The sequence below is a fragment of the Puntigrus tetrazona genome, chromosome 16 (assembly GCF_018831695.1).
Source record: "Puntigrus tetrazona isolate hp1 chromosome 16, ASM1883169v1, whole genome shotgun sequence".
Taxonomy (NCBI): Eukaryota; Metazoa; Chordata; class Actinopteri; order Cypriniformes; family Cyprinidae; genus Puntigrus; species Puntigrus tetrazona.
Window position 1 is genome coordinate 4,990,910 of NC_056714.1, and position 18,783 is coordinate 5,009,692.

The 18,783-nt window shown below is 38.4% G+C and overlaps 3 protein-coding genes across 4 annotated transcripts; 1 reads left to right on the forward strand and 2 right to left on the reverse strand.

The window, feature by feature from the left end:
- Positions 1-68: 68 nt before the first annotated feature.
- On the reverse strand, positions 69-4,129 carry clec3ba (C-type lectin domain family 3, member Ba). Of its 2 annotated transcripts, none has more exons than XM_043260936.1 (3): positions 1,960-4,129; positions 1,744-1,839; positions 69-1,175 (listed from the first exon to the last, which is right to left on the reverse strand). In XM_043260936.1, the coding sequence occupies exons 1-3, from the start codon at positions 2,054-2,056 to the stop codon at positions 775-777; spliced, it is 594 nt and encodes a 197-aa protein (XP_043116871.1). In that variant the 5' UTR covers positions 2,057-4,129; the 3' UTR covers positions 69-774. The 2 variants fall into 2 exon arrangements, with proteins under 2 accessions (XP_043116871.1, XP_043116870.1); XM_043260935.1 differs by having other exon boundaries at positions 1,744-1,848.
- A 134-nt stretch (positions 4,130-4,263) lies between these two features.
- Positions 4,264-13,532, reverse strand: fez2a (fasciculation and elongation protein zeta 2a). The gene is made up of 9 exons (XM_043260937.1): positions 13,114-13,532; positions 11,372-11,484; positions 11,185-11,291; positions 9,429-9,561; positions 9,110-9,360; positions 7,619-7,699; positions 7,145-7,220; positions 6,652-6,717; positions 4,264-4,935 (listed from the first exon to the last, which is right to left on the reverse strand). Exons 1-9 carry the CDS (start codon positions 13,413-13,415, stop codon positions 4,919-4,921), a joined length of 1,146 nt encoding a protein of 381 aa, XP_043116872.1. The 5' UTR covers positions 13,416-13,532; the 3' UTR covers positions 4,264-4,918.
- A 952-nt stretch (positions 13,533-14,484) lies between these two features.
- Positions 14,485-18,544, forward strand: cnih4 (cornichon family AMPA receptor auxiliary protein 4). Its single transcript, XM_043261950.1, has 5 exons — positions 14,485-14,644; positions 14,937-15,005; positions 15,640-15,752; positions 15,851-15,991; positions 16,629-18,544. The coding sequence occupies exons 1-5, from the start codon at positions 14,576-14,578 to the stop codon at positions 16,654-16,656; spliced, it is 420 nt and encodes a 139-aa protein (XP_043117885.1). The 5' UTR covers positions 14,485-14,575; the 3' UTR covers positions 16,657-18,544.
- The last annotated feature ends 239 nt before the right edge of the window (positions 18,545-18,783 follow it).

The window sequence follows — 18,783 nt, forward strand, 5'->3', positions numbered from 1 at the left end:
CCAGGGCTTTTGTATAAAACCATCACAGGTATTTAAATGGTTTCCACTGCGTTTACCACCGCTAGCATTACAAACATCAACTTTTAACCATTAAAAACCATTATAGAATGGTTTCCTGAAGTGTTTTTGGGACATATCTTAATTCTGAAAGTATTATTTTAGTCAAAATACAACTGCATGCATCCAAAATCCCGTACTGACTGGGTACGGTATTTAAATCGGAACTTACTTTTTGACGGTTAACAAATGTGTTCTGTACATGGTACATTGATATGTACTGCATAAATGTTTTTATGGGCTGATGTAGGCCTAAGTAAACCTCGAGGTCATTTGAGATCTGTTTGACTGTTTTTGAAACTCTACACGGCTATGAAAATTTATTAGTGCTGTCAAACATACAAAGTTTTTGTTTACATAGGACAGCATACTGTGTATATTTATAATAAATATACACAGCACACATATGTGTTATAAACAATTCACTAGCTTAAACTGCATATGTGTCCCTGGACCACAAAACGATGGAGCTTAGAAGTGCAAGGACCATTTTTAATATAACTGCAGCTTGATTTGAAGTGACATACACCTAGCATGCTCCGTAGGCGAGTAAAGACAGCCTAACTAACCCTTTAAGACTGGCGTCGTAGTCAAGGGTCACATATATCTCTTGAAGGTAATGTTATAAGTACTTTCTGAATGCAAAAAAATCTTACATGTTGTACCTTTAACTGGATTTTTGGGCTACACATTCTACTGAAAATGTCTCTAATACGCTCAGACGATGTTGAACTGGCACACAGACGCTCTTTCTCCTCGGCAGTCCTCGTCGAACCACTTCCCGCTGGCCGCGCCGGAGAGGACAGCGCAGTTCTGACCGCGGCCTCCATCGGGCTGATGGGTGATCTCTGACTCCCAGTTCTTGAAGCGTATCGGTGAGCCCGCCTGGTCGCTCCACTCGCCCTCCTTTAGTATGTCATTCACGCCCAACCAGATGTGGCCTTCTGGCCCGACGGTCTGCCGCACGTAATCGTGCAGCTGGTCGTTCTCGTCGCCAGAGACGGGGCTGCTGAGCGTTCCTCCTTTGGCGATGCAGTCATCGTTTGCCGCGTGGAAGCTCTTCTTCGTCGTGTCCGCGAGAAAACACTTGCCTGGGATCTTGGCGCCTTTTAAGCAAACTGGAGAGGGAAGGGGACTGAAAAGTTTAGGACGCCTGCTTCCAGGTCAGACGGACACGCTCTTTATGTTACGAGCTGTGACTAACACACAACACACGCTGAATTCCTCACAGGTCGCGAACGTTTCCAGGAACAAGTACATCAACAACAAAATCCACTTTAGACTTTCTACTAACAGTAACTACATGTTAACTAGCAGTCATTAGAGTATTAGTAGACTGTCTTCTTAATATCTTCTAGTCCACAACATACTACATACTGTTAGAAACTTATTCTACTAACCCTAACAGTCTACTCTGAGAGTTGGTACACATCATTTACTGAGAGTATAGGTTGTCTTGTAGTATAGTTTTCAGTATAACTGCAATAAAAAGCAAAACTTGATATGTAAACTAGTGGCCCAATTTAGTCCCAACAACTATTACGCTAATTTTAGTACCATGACATTGTTTACAATATACCACAGATGTTTAATTGGAGTTGATGTTTTACTGCCAAGTTAAAGGACGCACTTGATTTCCACAATTGATTTTTTTTTTTATGTTTGTCAGTAAAAAAAAGACAGTACCTGTCTGTAAAGCTTGCTGCTCCTTGAGCAGGTTCAGGTCCTGCACAATCTGCTCGATCTGTTTCTTCAGCTCCTCAATAGCAGCGCTGTTCGACTCTTCGGTTCCAGCGCGCAAGAAACGAGGCCATTTTAAATACATAACACGCCATATACTGCTCAATTAGAACGATTCCAAAACACTTCAATATAGTAGACAGTAAAGGTTTTTCTACTTACCTTTTTTGCCGTTCTTTCTCTTTGATGAGCTCTGCTCGGGGCTGCAGCGCACCAGACAAAGCACACAAAGCGCAAACTTCACAGCCCTGAAGTCCATCCTCCTCACCGGACGTGAAGCTCGGAGACGTCTGAGACCCGGAGCTCTCCGATGTGTTGATCTGAGGAGAACCTGCCCATCATGAGCTGCGTAACAGACCCTCTGGGCTACACTGCTTATTATTACTACGGTATAAGTAGCATTGCTTTGTTTTGCATTGCATCGTTTACAAATCAGTACATGAGCGGCTTCTCACCACAGTTGTTAATTATCAGTAATAATCATATGTGAGATTATTGCTTTTTTCTTCGCACTGTTGCGCTTTTGTTCCGTATTACATCAGTGCTATAACCTGGGTGGAGTGCATGTGTCCGTTCTTTACACTTGGCAAGCATTGAGCAGCAAACGTGGGCGGATATTATGGGTGTTAACTAGAAGCACATGCAGCAGTCAGATGGGACACGAACTTCGTTCTCTCTTTTATGAAAGTGTCTTTCGTAAATCTCAGCCTGAGGTAAACGGTTACAGTTACAAGGCCAAAGGGTTTCAGTAAACACAGCAATAGTGGGAAATATTACAATTTAAAACAATTTCGAATTTTTTAGAAACGCGATCAAAGCTGAATTTCAAATGTTCTCAGAAAATATATAGTAATTGATAATAATGTTAATGTTACAATATTACTGTTTTATTGTATCTGTGGTCAAATACATGCAGCCTTGGTGAAGGAAAGACCACTCATGTGCATCTGGGCAACAAGTGTACTTGTAATTTTCCATAAAAAAACCAAAAAACATAATTATAATGGTTTAACTCTTTAAAGTTTGCCGAAAAGCCGGTCATCATTTACTCCGTTTTATTTGTATTTTTTTTGCAGAACACAGAAGAAGATATTTTAAAACACGATGGGAGTTTTAAAATGCGCTTTTAACGAATGAGTTGCAGAAATAGACGGTGTTTAAAGAACAACGAATCAGGAAAACAGCTCTTTGTTTGGGTATCAAATACCGATTCGTCCTCGCAATTATAGAGTTTTCATAAAAGCAGAAAAGAATGAGACATAGAGCAGCATTTTTTAAATATAGATTTTATTTTTTGATCTGAAAAGTATAAATAAAAGTAAGAAACATAAATTGCCATAATTTATACATGTACAAAACTGTTAGACACGTTATTAGTAATTAACAACAAAACAAAGTAAACCTCCGAAATAACTGATTGCTGTCCAGTCTTGTTAGGAGACCAAATTAAAATTCACCCGAAAATGAGTTTGCTCACCCTCAGAAAATCCAAGATGGGTACAGATTTGGAGAAATGTGGCTTTACGTCAGTGAATGGGTGCCGTCAGAATAGATTTGTTCGCTGGAGAAAGCAATATTATGGATAGAGGATTTAGGCAACGATAGTTTTATTTCTTACAAACATGCATCGTTTCCCTTCTTCAGATGTTAACCGAAGAACTGGAGTGGTGTGGATGAACTGCAATGTTTTTATCAGCTGTTTGGACTCTCATTCTGACGGCACCCATTCACTGCAGAGCAAGTGATTTCTCCAGATCTGATTACATCTTGGATGACCCGAGTCCTGAGTCCTGGGTGAAGGATTGATTTCACAGACAAACAAACACTGGCACGGTAACGCACCAGCGTGGAGATTTATTGATTTGTTTAAGGCGCAATGTGTCTCAAGTCATGAAGATCTGCTCCGATCTGTCTGCATAGATTCAAACACACAAGCGTAAAACAGCAGAGTCGCCGGAGGACAGCGATGTAAGGCATTATCAGCTGATTCACTCGGAGCGAAACAACACACGTTTAAAAGAACAGTACAGTAAGTGCAGGCGTTACAGGACGACGGATCAATCCTTAGGATTGGAAGTACAGCACCCCACGATGAGACGACTTTACATCAGCGCTGCTCGGCTGGGTTTCCATCGAACAGAGTCCTCCTCGGTGATCAGAAATCACTACATCGTCGTTCCTCTGTTCTTGTGAATTCTTGCTGCTCTCAGTTACACAGTGCTCTGTTCGTTGTCAGGGTAACGGAAAGGTTTTAAAATGACTGCGATGGCCAATCAAATCAAAGCAGGCGGGGCCTAACGGTCCACAGCGAGGTAAGATGGAGGAGGCGCATATTTATTAACTGTTTTACGACAGAAATGTTAAATGACATTATTACTTAACATGGTCCTTTTGAATTGAAAATAGGGTATATGGTAATAAATGGGTAATAAATTAATTTCAACATAGCAGGCATATGTGTGTATATATATATATATATATATATATATATATATATATATATATATATATATATATACACACACACACACACACACCAGCAATAGGCAAATTATTAATATGATACGAGCAGTTATTTGTATTCTATTTAAGTACTTTTTACTGATTTATAATATTTTATTTAGTATTATTAGAACGGGGGGTTGTGACTGAAATCATGCAGACGGTGGTTAAACTGCTGCTTACCGTGGGATGCTAATAACTCTCTCTACATTAGTACCTTAACACCATCCACCCTGTTTTTACTGTAAGAACAGATGCAGTCATTTATATCTCCTGCCGTTTTAGCCCTTGAAGCAGTCTTGCATTCTGCTTGATCTTTCTATTCGTTACCATATTATTCTCCTGTATTATCTTAAATGCACTGGATCGTAGAGCAAATAGTTTGAGGGTTCACTGCATGTGGTTATCCTCGAGCAGAAGACAGAAATGACCCCCAAAACAAGCCGGGCGTAGCCCTACAATCTTTCCTCCGGTCACTGAACGCACAAACGCCGAATGCTGCCATGTGCAGTGAAACATGCAAAATACAGACCATGGCATCAGTGGAGAAGAACCCAGCAGCGACAGACAGAGACCAGCCGCCCTCTCTCTCTCTCTCTCTCTCTCTCTCTCTCTCTCTCTAGGTGGGGCAGAGCACTGTACAGGAGAGAATCATTCAGTGAAACCACCAATCAGAATCAGCAGGTGATAACAGTGAGGGAGAATTTATGAAGAATCTTAATTTTTATTTTTCCTTCCATGCAGCGATTTATAAAAATCACACGAAAGAATCCAAAAATCACGCTAAAAACATAAAAGCTGCATAGAGAAATCTTCAAAAATTCTCCTTCTACAGCACAGGAACTGGAATAAAATGTTTTTGAAAGAAGACTCCTCCACTCACCAAGGCTGCATTTATTTGATTAAAAACGCAGTAACGGCAGTAAAATCGTGAAATAGTTGCACAATTTAAAACAGTGGTTTTCTATGCGAATATATGTTAAACTGTCATTTATTTCTGAGATCAAATATGACTTCCTGCTGAATTTATTGGTTGCTCAATTATTAAGGCTTATTATTATTATTATTATCATCAGTATTATTATCTTTTTTTTTGTGGAAACTTCTCAAATATACAGCTTCTCAGTGCAAATTAGTTTTTCTTTAAGTACATGAATAAATAAAATCAGGAGTCAACATGGCGGCGTATTGAGACACGGCTGGTGTGAAAATATACAATTATAAAATACACTGTTGTCACATTTTAGTGTGTTTTGCTTTAAACCGATGCAGCCTTGGTGAGCTCAGGAGACTCCTTCTGAACAGTGCTGTATATAGAAGCGAGTAAATAATGACAGAATTCACAATTCTTTTCCACTAAAAAGGGACACAAAGGGGTTTGCCGCTCATAACAGCTAGGTTTAGAGGAAGGCTGTGAGCGGTGGATGCTGTCTGTTGCTATAGCAACGGCAGGTAGACACATTATGGATCAAAAACAGGCACAGTATGAACTAAAAGCTCATTACTCCTTAACTACACCTCTTACAAACCTCACAGCAACAGAGGAGGAGATGCCGTGCAGACAGCGAGCAGCTTCAACGTGAGCAGAGCAAAAGAATTCTACATTAAGTCGACTTTTCGTTATTAATTACGTGTTACGTGTCATTCAGAAGCAAGTGAATGGGACAGGATTTGAATCTAAATGTGCACAATTTCTCAAGAAAATGGCAGAACTGCAAGGAAGCCTAAGCTCACAAATATTACGAATAAAAGTTAGAATTGTGAGATTAAATACGTTTTAATTTTTTATCCCCATTAGACAGAACGGAACAAAATACCATGAAAAAAAAAAAAAGATTAAAATAAAGCTATATAAAGCTACACGACTACTTTTTGAACATGCTTTTTAATGAATTATTTGATCATACTTATGTGTCATATTAAACAAAACTGGCTTTGCAGACACTGAAAAATGAGTCTTTCCTCTGTTTTGTTGCCATGTTACAAATGATGACATTATATCTATAACGATATCTCACACCTTCACGCAATTAACGCAGTATGGGATTTTCTGTTATACATTTAGCATTCTGACGTCAATAAAGCTAACCGAATACAATAGGCTGGACAGTTTGTAATATCTCACGTATAGAAACTAGAACAAACTAAATTTCTTGCATTTCTTAATTCGTCTTTCGGCCAATCCAATCCAGTCTTGTGGCTAATTCAGTTTAAGACAAAACAGTGCTGCAGGGATTATGTTTTTTTATGAAGTCTATGTTTGCATTGCTTTGTGAAGATTATCACGACGAACTAAACATGTTTGGTCTACAGAAACACATCACTTCGGCGCTCCATCTGTACATATCCTACCTTTAAGGATGTAGTCCGTGAGAAGGCTCGGGACTTTATCGCCGTCATCTCTCATGGCTTCTAAAACTGTAAAAAAGCAAAAGTTAACAATAATATGTCATCGATGCGTGTTGGTGTCGTATGTTTCTCCCTGTCTCTCTTTCATTGCTTCCTGTCGATCTTCATTGGTCTTCATTCTGCAGTCGCCAATCGGACGAGACCACCCCAGATAAAAAAGCATGTTGTTCCAGGGTCAACTAAATATACTAACCTAGCATCAAAGGTTTAGCTATCTGTCCCTTTGGGTCCCTTTTAGATGTGTATACATGTGTTACTGTACATATATACCACTTTCTTTCTCACACCAAACCTGTATTTTATTTCTTATTCACATCACAAGTCTTTTAATGATCTTTTTACACGTTACACCCCATTATAACCCCTAGACCACTACCCATACCAACAACCTGCAGCGGAAAAAAACATTGTGTTAAATAAAAGCACTTGTACTCACTTTTGGTGAAAATCTGAAGGTCTTGGAGTGATGGCGGTCCGTCTTTCCTCTCGTAAGGGATGACTGTCGTTACATACTGAATAAAAGCACAGACGAGAGGGGTTGAACACGCCACGCTCAATTTATATTTTTTTAAATATCTCTTTATGTACATTTCTGCAAGCATTCTGTGGTGCGACAACAATGAAGATCTCTATTAACTTTAAACAGAACGCCTACAATGGGCAAAAAGATAAAGAGTTATCCAGCTCACAAGGTTTCTGCAGATACTGTGTCACACTCTCAAAAACAAAGGTACAAAAGCTGTCCCTGAAGGTACCTATTAGGTTCAAATATGTACACTAATAAGGTACCAAAATGGACCCTTTAGGTACAAGCGTGTCCCTTTTGAAAGCTTTTGTACCTTTATTTATGAGTGTAGATGTGACTTTCTGAGGGACTGGACACTTCCAGAAGAGCATGAGATGTAGGCACCTGTTTCTCCCCACCACCATTGCCAAAAGTGTGGCGAAAGCCATTCTGAATAGCAGTAGAGAGTCCCTCCATGCTGAAACGCTACAGACGCAGAACAGAAGAGAGAAGAGAGACAGAAAGAAAGAGAAATCAAATCACAACAACTACAGCAAGAGGTATCTGAGGAAGAAGAAAGAGCTCGGGAGTGACGTACATATGTCTTTTGATAAGTGGGTTTGGGTTGTGATGGCCATAGACAGATAAGCACTGAATATCAGCTCATTAAATGTGATAAACTCAAGCTCAAATGTGTGTCGATGTGAATGAAAATCTGGATAAAACCTGTGTCTGTTCAACAGACTTGGATTAAACTGCTTGCACGGACTTTAATGAATGGATGACAAATGATTAGAAGGAATAAAAGATGTCTTTTGTGTTCCCTAGATAAGTCTTAGGGTTTTAATTAATCCTTTAAAGTCTGCATGAAGTTATGACCGGCTTGACTTGATTTGGGTTTTTTCCGAAAAAGATTCATTAAATAAACGAAAATGGGACTTATTACAAGATTTCTGAAATGATACGTTTAAAACATTTCCCAAACAGAAATCTGAACACTGGATAAAGCCAGTGTTTTAAAAAAATTCACGGAGGGGATTTTGGAAAAGAAATGTTGAATATATTAGGAAAAAATTATTTCCTCATTTTATAACAAAAATCAGAAAATGCAGTGCGTCTGGAAAGTATTCACAGCGCTTCACTTTTTCCACATTTTTTTTAATGTTACAGCCTTATTCCAAAATGGATTAAATTAATTTATTTCCTCAAAATTCTACACACAATACCCCATAATGACAATGCGAAAAAAGATTTTTTGAAATTGTTGCAAATTTATTAAAAATAAAAAACCTGAATACTTTTCGGATGCACTGTACATCCAGAAAATCTAAATCACGAAAATGTTATACAAACAAAAACCTCTGTAAACAAAAGCTTCAGAATAAAGTTATAACGAAACTGTAAAAACCGGTTTCATTTAAGAACTGCTGAAAACTCCTTCAGAGATAATTGCTTTTAAAGATATGTTTTGTAATTGAAATATTTAGATGCAAATTGTAAATCATTTCTTCAATAAGATATTTCTTCGCCCCAAAAATGAACATATTCTCATAATTTTATTCACCAAACAGAAGTCACTGGAGACCAGAAGCGGTTTGGTTACCAACATTCTTCAAAATATAATGTTCAATAGGAGAAAGAAATTCAAATCGTTTTAGAACTACTTGAGGGCGAGTAAATGAATTTAGAATGAACTTTAAAAGTGTATTCTGGATGTTTTATTTCCTTTCGTCTGAAACAACACCTAATGAAAGTGACCAGTGCATGAACAAGCAATAGTTTTGCCTGGAGGGTCATGTCCTGAGAAAACAAATAGGGTACATTTTGACCAGGTTCAAGTCACAAAACACAAACACTTCCACTAAAGTCCCAATCTATCGGCTCTATGCTACTCACAGAAGACGGCAGCCTCTCTGATCCAGCCGCGTTCCTCACTTTCCTCTTCTTTTTCAGCATCTCCCGCTGGACCTTCTGCCGGTTCTGTACGTCTATGAGAACCGAGATGAAGCTGTTCTTCACCTCCTTCTCGAACTCCAGCTCGTCCCTGACAGCCAAGTGCTGGACGAGCTCCTCTGAATATCCCCGTATGGCCATCTCCACGTCCTCCAGCTCGCCGTTCAGCTCCAGCGCAGACATCAGCCTCACTCCTGCGCAGACAGAGCAGCTCAGAAACAGCTCACGGATCCACAGCCGAGCTCCGGAGGGACGTACTCACGCTCCTCGTAGATCTGGCTTCTGGGAGATCTCTGGCTCTTCTGAGAGATGGAGGAGAGCTCTGCGTGTGGAGCCATCCGCTCCGACTCCGTCTCTGGAGAGTCCTGCATGAGCTCCTCTAGCTCCTCAATCACCTAAAGATCAGACACAAGTTAAAATATTAACTTAAAATAACTGTATATGATTATAATTTGAAGTGTCCAAGTGCATTTTGGTTTTGGGAGTCCCCAACAACAGATTGATATGCATGTAGGGTCAAAAATACACCTTATTTGCTCAACGATTCATTTTTCCAAAACCCTTCTTTTGCTTCTTTTTTCAATCTGTGGTGATTGGTCTCATTTAAATCTCAGTTGAATCGTTCTTGACCGATTTGTTACATTTGAACAAATCTTTAATGTGAATCGCTTTAATCGCTTCGGGGAGTGATTTGTTACTATAGGCTCTGTACTAGAATTAGTTCCAAATATTCGTGAGATTAACTAATCAATTCTCGTTCTGGATCATACTGCATTGGTTAAAGCTTATGGGGCTGTCACCCGATGAACAAATGACTCAAACCTGAAGAGTCGAGAGATGAACTACAACTCTTCATAGGTGCTGTCACCCAATGATCGGACGACTTCACAATGACAAATTAAAGTTTTGTATTGTTTGTTGTGTGATCAGTGTTTGCTGTAGTAGTAGAAAAGATAGGGAAGCGACGCATAACATTTTAATTAAGTTTTGCTAAAACGAACGAAATTACTCAAAAAAAAAGATTTGTTCATGACTCGAGACTCGAGGTCCGAGTCGGTAAAATGATCCGAGCGCTTGTGAGCAAAGGGCTGCTTTGTGTGCAGCGTTACCGTGGAAACAGATACTTTACGGCTCCAAGAGCAACCACCTAGTGGCAAAGAATGAGTTTGCATTTTCATTCAGACCAACGTGAAAAGAACGAGTGGGCAGGTATTATGCTAATGTTTTACGTTGACCTCAACATGAAAAAACATAATAGGGGCACAAATGTGCTATTTTCTCCTAGGAGAGCAAAGCAGAATTTTCCTTATGTTTAAGTGTCTAAAATAAGTTTTAAAAATATACGTTGATTTAATTTTATTTTATTTCAGGTTTTTCATGAACTGTAATACTTTTAGGGCCCTAAGAAATTAGTTTTCTTTTTTTTTCCCGGATCGCGTTGCATTGATTATGGAATAAAAAAGGTAACGGTGTATTTTTCTCACACAGTTCAGACTTTGTTAATAGTTTACATTATTAACTATTCGTGAGAGATATATATATATATATATATATATATATATATATATATATATTTTTAATACTAACATTAAAAATAAAAATATACATAATTCAAATTTTGCGCATTACTTTAACATAAGCAATCAAAAAGCATGCATAACTCGCAAAACTCACACAATGTACGAGCCGGTTCTTAAACATGCAGCACTCCCAGAATTCTTTGAAGAATAGAAAGTTCAAAAGAACTATTATCTGAAATCTTGAAACATAAATTCACGTTTTCACTGTCACTTTGCATCCTTGCTGCATGAACCTATTATTTTCTTAGCATGGACCCGTTCATTCATGCGCTCTTCTAGTTTGTTTTTAATATTCAATTGACGTTCATTTCCCCGCTGGTCCCTAAAGGTAAAGCGTCCATGGAAAGGCAATGCATACCTATTTTTTTTTTTAATAATAAAACCCTTAATTCCAGGTCAGAAGTTTGGGGTTATTTGGACAGGCCAGCTCATCCTCACCTGTTCAGCGGTGAGCAGCGGTTCCTCGCTGATGCAGGACACGATGATGGAGTGCATGTCCATCTGCTCCCTCAGGTCCTCATCGTCAGACAGGTCCAGGTTGACGCCTCCACCCGCTGAAGGACGAGACAGAGGAAGAGTTAGAGCGGTCCGAGCGGCGCCGGGGTCAGGGCACGGGGCTGGAGACTCACCGCTCGGTCCTCGACGCTCAGCGTGGAGAGGTGAAGCGAGCGGGTTCTGCACCGACTCCAGTCCACCGGCATCACACTGCCAAAGCTGTCCGTCAGAGCGCTCCAGATCCTGCAACGGAGGAGGAGACTTCAAACCCTTCCCAACTTCATCACGTGGCTATTTTTAACATTTGGTGAAAAAACGTTTTCGTTGCGGTTAGAAATAGACATTTGACCAGCAACGGTGGCAAAGAAAAACTAGCAGATGCGGAAGAACTGCTGGGAGGCCAGTTTCTTTAGGGATGCAATATATATATATATATATATATATATATATATATATATATATATATATATATATATGTATATACTACTGTTTAGATGTTTTGGGCTTGTAAGGAGATAATGCTTGCGAAAATGCACAACATTTATTTGAGCACAAATACAGTGAAAACTATTTTGTTGCAAAATATTATTAGAGTTTAAAATGCCATTTTTGTGCAAAGTACATTAAAGTATAATAAAAGCTGAATTTCATGCATCACTGCTCCAGTCTTCAGCGTCGCACGACCCTTCAGAAATCAATCTAACGTGACGACTTGCTGATGTTGAAACCATTGATTTAGTGGAAACCGTGAAACGTTTCATTTTCAGGATTCTTCGAGCAACAGAAGGATCGAAAGAACAGCATTTATTTGACATGTAAATGTTTCGTAGCATTATACATTTCTTTACTGCATCCTTACTGAATAAAAGCATTTCCTTCTTTCAAAATAAATATACGAATGAATAAATAAATTAATATTTTTTGGTTAAATCTCATGTTAATCGTTCTTGAATGATTTGTTACATTTGAAGGAATCTAATGTGACTCGGGAAAAACTTCTAAATGGTTGCGTACATGCTTTTATACATATGTACATATATTTGACAAGACGTTTAAAGCCAAATAGTAGTAACAAGTGAGACGTGCAAATATAGAAGATGCTAGAAACGCTCTATATTTTATTGCTTTTCCCTCTATCACATATTTTAGTTAAACATAGATATCATTCAACAGCTTAAAGATTCAAAATGCATCCTGTGTTTTGAAACTGGATACTGCGTTACCATAGAAATCCTACTTTAAATCATTTTAGTTGGGCTCCTCCCCTGGAGGGCGGGGTCAAGTGTCATATTACATGTTGGTTATTTTTTGATTGAAATAATATTGTGAGTGTTGAATATTGGAGTGGCTGTTTTTTGGTAGAACGCCTAAATAAACTTTGGAAAATTTTGATTTAAAATTTGGATCTTGGCTTAGCTATACACACACACATACACGTATATATATATATATATATATATATATATATATATATATATATATATATATATATATATATATATGGTGTAGGCATATATATAATGTAAACAATACATAATGTTAAATAATATATAATGTTTGACAGCACTCCTTGACGTGATGAATCACGCTTGAACACAGGAGACACGGTAAACAACATCCAGGGTCACGTGACCTCCACGGATGCGCAGGAATTCCTTACAGACCGTTAATAATCAGTTGTAACGGATAATTATCAAACTCTCGGCTATCAGCAAGACGTCGCCTGTGAACACCGCACCAGATGAACGGTGACACGATAGACTCGCGCGCTCGTTACACGCCGTTACCGTGAGCTGACAGAATCTTCCACCGATCAAAAGAACAACGACGTCGCACGTTATCGCGGCGTGCCGCGCGCTTTTCTTTACTCACTCGTCGTACTTCAGGGTCGTGTCCTCGTTTATCGGCGTCACTGGATGTATCTCGTCCGGTCTAGGGTGTACATTTTGGAAGCACAACTGTAACTTCTCGTCGAAGTGTGCGGTCACGTCCTCCGTGGACGCGTAGGGGCTCGTCTCAAACGCGTGCTCGGCGGCAGAGACCGCGTCCAGCAGCAGCGACATCTCCTCGGCGTTCACACGAGCCCGCTCCAGGTGAATTTCCCGTCCCGTTCCGCCCTTCAAGTCGTTGAAATCCTGCCACCCATCATCTCTTCGCGCCGAGGGCTCCGCCATAACTGCAACTGGAGAGATGCGCTCGGTTCCGACCGAATTACGAACCCTACTACGGCGAAAGCACTGCTCATGAATATTAATTAGAACATACTTGAGCTGCTAAGAAACCGTCCGAGTCACCTAATTAATATTCATGAAGTCCAGTCGACGTATTCTTGCCAGCCAACCAATAAGTTAATCCAAACCCCGTTTATTAATAATAATAATAATAATAATAATAATAATTGCTCAACGGCTCTGCTGATTCAACAGCATAAGCTAATTAATATTAATGACAATTATAAGCATTATAATTAAACCAAACACGCTCAATAATAATAATAATAATAATAGCTCTGGTTAAACCCGTTGAATGAACCGCGTAGCAAAATTAATATTAATGAGTGAAGCCTTCACCATAGTAAGATTGTAGGAACGCTAATCATACAGTTGCTAAATATGTGATGCATATCAATAAATAAGTGGAATATCAATGTATATAATTTTGTGTCATTTCGTTTGTATAAACAGTACTATTTTGCGGGTTTTTTATTAAACATATTAAAATATGAAAAAGGTCAAATAGCCTTATTTAAATATTGTAACGCAATGAAAAAATGCATAAAACTGAAAACTGTCCGTAATAGAATTACTATTAAAATAGCTTTTATCATATATATATATATATATATATATATATATATATATATATATATATATATATATATATATATATATATATATATATATATATATATATGCATTCAATGAAAAATCGGATCAGTAGTTAAACCTTTTTCTGTTCTGAAAAACCAGTTTCATGTTTTAGACAGAAGTTCTAGTTCTAGGGTTAGCGGTGTCTGATTCATGATTCATGTTCTTTTGAGTCGAATCTTAAACTGTTCACAGAACTGTCTCTTGAATCGCACTGAATCGTTCGCGAACAGTTCTTCTTCTTTACGTTTTTTTTTTTTTTTTTTAGTTAATTTTAATGGTGCACATTTTTAACGCTATTATGGTTTTATTTTTTCAAATACGCTGCTGGCGGCAGTGCGTCGCTGTGCTCGTGCTGCTGCGTGACTCGGTTCCTCCGGGAGGCGGCGCTCCAGTGACTCGGCGCTGACGCTTCAGCAGCGGGAGAAGAACCGGCCGGAAGCGCCGGCGAAAGCGGAAGCGTAAACATGGAGGCGGCCGTGTTCATTTTATCCCTCGTCGACTGCTGCGCTTTAATATTCCTTTCCGTTTATTTCGTATCCTTCACAAACTCTTGAGCCGAAAAGAGGTGTCCGCGAGCGAGCGCGTCTCGCGCCGCGTCGCTCGTGCTCGCGCCAGCTGCAGGCTGTGATTGCGGCCAGATGCGGCTTGTTTAGCTTATGTTAGTCATTCATGAGGGTTTCTCTTCATAATGTGTGTTTCGCTGCATTGCTGTGTTTTAGCAGAAGCTGGAGTGTGTGAACGACGCCGGTGCCTGCTGTTACGAGTCGAGGAATACTCGTATCACTGTTATTAACCCTCCGTATACTTCCCTAACTCCACGCTCAGATTATTACTCTGTCTGATCTGGAATGTGACTACATCAATGCTCGGTCCTGCTGCTCCAAGTTAAACAAAGTAAGTCTTTTTTGCAATTCACTTATTATGGGACATTTATTCTATTAATAGACGCGGGTTCAAAATCTGATTACTTGTTCATTAAACATTGCGCAATTAAGTCCTGTTACAGTAATCGTGTAAAAACAGTCACTGACTTTCTCCTGTCGTGCTGAAGAACACGGTCGTCAGGTTTTGCTCAGCTCGAGGTTTCCTGTCGTTTAAAGCAAATGGCATGTTATGTAGAAAGAAATGCATACTATGCTTAGTTTCAGTAATGTTTTCAAAAATGTTCAGCCCAACTGTATGTCTCTCATGGCCTCATTTGTACAGATGCAAATTTTGTTTTACTGATTTTCTCAATAACAAGACTTGATTATCATGAGTTATGCACATTAAAAGAAGAATTTTAAGATTTTTAACACTAACATTTAGCATGCCTCCTCCTCCTTTTATGTATTTTAAGTCAGAATACGCATGTCGTCCAACATTGTAACCAACTTTGACATTTTATTCTCCGTAAACGTATTCGAAACCTTTAAAACTAGGTGTTTTACTCGCATTCAACGCGCTCACTGTGGACATGAAGTGGTTTTTTGCATTCGTGAGCGTCAGGTGTGTGCTGGAAGGTGATTTTGGTGTGCTCTGTGTTCAGTGGGTCATTCCTGAGATGATCGCTCAGGCTCTGGCCACGGTCCTCATGCTGGTCTCCATGCACTGGTTTGTGTTCCTGCTCAACTTACCCGTGGCATCGTGGAACGTTTACAGGTGATTCGGCACACGCTGCGCATATAAACCCGGGGAAGGCTCCAGCTAACCGTCCCTGATGTGTGTGTGTGTGTGTGTGTGTGTGTGTGTGTGAGCAGATACGTGAAGGTTCCTATGGGGAACATGGGAGTGTACGATCCCACGGAGATTCACAACAGAGGTCAGCTCAAGTCCCACATGAAGGAAGCCATGATCAAACTGGGCTTCCACCTTCTCTGCTTCTTCATCTACCTGTACAGGTAAAAAAAAAAAAACACAAGAGCCGTCCGCTTAAACAGGATCGAGCCCAAGTTTGGGTCGCTTGTACTTCAGGAAATGCAGCTGACTTCAACCCAAATATTGATGACAAAAAAAGTGCTCTGTTCTTTAACATTTAACTAAATAAATTAAGTTGTTCTGTAAAATAAAATGATTAAATATTTTGTAAAAAAAAAAAAATTAAAATATTGCATGAGCAAAGTGTCCAATAGTATAAAAAATTTTTTTTATAATTAACAGTAACACTAATAATTACTACTGTTAATGTATCATATTTATTTTTTTAATAATTAACTACAAATTATTAGTTTATCAAAATGTATTACCATTCGTACATTTGACACACAGTAGAATAGTATTACTGCACTAGTAATGCATTTTATTGATACTTCCATGTAAATAAATGTATATTAATATAATACTAATTAATAAATAGTTAATACTAGTAATTGTTTTTACTACCTTTTTTTATTTTTAATTAAACACTCATCTTTAAATAGTTTTTAAAATACATTACTTATTTAATTAATAATACTAATTATCATATGGTCCTATTAGTTGAACTGTGTTTCTGTAATGTTAATACTGGAGCGTCTAAATGAGGTTTATGTTCTGCAGCATGATCCTGGCTCTCATCAACGACTGAACTGCAGAGTCATCGACACAAACTGCCAAATCATGAACTGGCCTTTACACATTGTGAACGAACTTCACGCATCCCAGCTCTGTTTGCTAACGGCCTGAAGCAGCGAGCCGTCTCCACGTCCCTTTGGTTTCTCTGAATCAGGGCTGAAGCATCAAGACAATCGCACTGAACCACTCGCCGTCTGCTTGACAACAAGCTCGGTTTCCACAACTGGATAAAAAAAAAAAAAAATAATAATAAAAGGTGACTTTTTTTTTTCTTGCAATTCTGAGTTTTTTGAGGTGTATCAGGATTTCATGTCAGAATTCCAAGATTCTAAATAGAATGGAATTTTCAGAATTGTGCGAAAAACTGTTAAACGTTTTGTAATTCTGACTTTTTTTTTTCTTTCTTTCCCTTGCTGAAGTTAAACGCTAAAAAGAGTCTGAATTGCAGTATTTTCAGATTATGCCAAAACGTAAGAAATACTTGCGATTGTGTGTTTTGCAAGATAAACACTCTAGTTTGTCTAACCGTTAAAAAACAAAAATGCTCAGAATTGCAAGATTACAAAACCTGAATTCTAACACTACAAAACAATGACCGTTTTTTTCCGTATCACAAGCCTCCATACCTTCACCCACCAAAACCAACTTTTTTTTTTTTGTGCATAAATGTCAAAGCCTGTTTTAGGACCAAGACTTTTGTTAATTATGATTATTTTTATGACCATTAAGCACATTTTAACTAGCACTGTGTCATTAATTTGTATTCTTTTTACACTCCATGCTTGTACTGATTAAACTTCTGTTTTCAAACAAAACTACTGTGATGCACATATTACCATTTATATGTTTTTTCTGATTTAAAGTCTTTTTTTTTACAGCAAATATGTATTTTTTGCATTACAATAATAATGACAAATTGAAATTAAAATGTGCTTAATTGTCATCTTAATGTCAACTCAAGAAGTCTTAATGATTTAAAATATATGCATAATTTTTCTTTTAATGAGCTGGATTTTTTTTTTTTTCTCCTCCACTTGCATGCTGTTGTAAACCGCCTGTTATCAGAAAGGTCGTCGGTGTACGTGAACTTGTTTACAGATGAATGACTCAAAGGAGAACTAGCACTAATGTGTTCTGGTCTGAATCACATCGGAGCCGTTCCACCGACTTCCTGCTAATGACATTTCAGTCGCTTGTTTTGAGCAGATACCATTGATTTAGTGTCTCTTGCTTTTTATGTTCAAGAACGTATGAGACAACCTGATAACTGACGATGTTTCTGTGAAATTTTGTTAAATGTAGGAGTGAATCTCGAAACCTGGACTGCCCAAAATCACAAGAAATGAATCCTATTTTGTTTAAAGAAAGTGAAGGGGACGTTTAGAACCATTAAGATCATTTTAAAATGTTGTTTTAATGAATATTTTCGTTTCAGCGCATCTGTATGTTTTGTTCCTGGGTGTTTTTTTTTTTTTTCAGCGGCGCTTCTAATTACAGTAATAAATATTCAGTTGTAAAGATGCATTGAATTTAAATCACAAAAATGTTATGTATTATAGTATTTGTTGTGCTGGCTCTTAATTGTCAAGAAAATACTACACAGAAAAATCTAAATGGTCCTTAAAAATGCGTACGCGAAATACTTTTTTCTGATTTTGAATTGTGGGTTCATCATCGTGGAGGTTAATGAATGCTGGGTGAGCGGGATGTGGTTTTGTTCGAACAGGGTCACGTGATCTTTGAGTTTTATCAGTCAGTGTTCTGCGTTGAATAGCGCTGTTCACGTCTCATTTGAGAGGGTTTGTTTCGTAAGCATGTGGGATCTGTGTCGTCGGTTTTGTTTAGTTCTTTTCAACATTTGCGTCTGTGGGGTTTAATAAATAAAAAAAGATTATCATGGATAGCACGCGTTCGCGCTTCATTCGGTTCAGTGCACCAAATTAGGATTCACGGTCTTCAGAGAAAACGGAAAAGCCTAAATAATACTGAATATTTGATATTAATAAGATGTTTGTTGTTGTCTGACAATAGTTTTAGTTAATGACAATACTAATATTTTAATATCGTTTGTTTTTAAACTAAGTAATTCGGTTTTTATAAGGTTCTAGTAATTTCCCTCGGTTCAGCTGATGCTTTGGGG

What these genes read in the sequence shown, in the direction of transcription:
- fez2a (XM_043260937.1), bottom strand. Translation starts at nt 13,415, where the DNA reads ATGGCGGAGCCCTCGGCGCGAAGAGATGATGGGTGGCAGGATTTCAAC. An exon ending in ACGACCCTGAAGTACGACGA is followed by an intron (nt 11,485 to 13,113) that starts GTGAGTAAAGAA and finishes CCTCCGTTGCAG; the next exon opens with GATCTGGAGCGCTCTGACGG. An exon ending in CGTCGAGGACCGAGCGGTGA is followed by an intron (nt 11,292 to 11,371) that starts GTCTCCAGCCCC and finishes CAGCGGGTGGAG; the next exon opens with GCGTCAACCTGGACCTGTCT.
- cnih4 (XM_043261950.1), top strand. Translation starts at nt 14,576, where the DNA reads ATGGAGGCGGCCGTGTTCATTTTATCCCTCGTCGACTGCTGCGCTTTA. An exon ending in GCTGCTCCAAGTTAAACAAA is followed by an intron (nt 15,006 to 15,639) that starts GTAAGTCTTTTT and finishes CTCTGTGTTCAG; the next exon opens with TGGGTCATTCCTGAGATGAT. An exon ending in TTCTTCATCTACCTGTACAG is followed by an intron (nt 15,992 to 16,628) that starts GTAAAAAAAAAA and finishes TATGTTCTGCAG; the next exon opens with CATGATCCTGGCTCTCATCA.
- clec3ba (XM_043260935.1), bottom strand. Translation starts at nt 2,056, where the DNA reads ATGGACTTCAGGGCTGTGAAGTTTGCGCTTTGTGTGCTTTGTCTGGTG. An exon ending in GAGAAAGAACGGCAAAAAAG is followed by an intron (nt 1,849 to 1,959) that starts GTAAGTAGAAAA and finishes TCTTGCGCGCTG; the next exon opens with GAACCGAAGAGTCGAACAGC. An exon ending in GCAGCAAGCTTTACAGACAG is followed by an intron (nt 1,176 to 1,743) that starts GTACTGTCTTTT and finishes TTCCCTCTCCAG; the next exon opens with TTTGCTTAAAAGGCGCCAAG.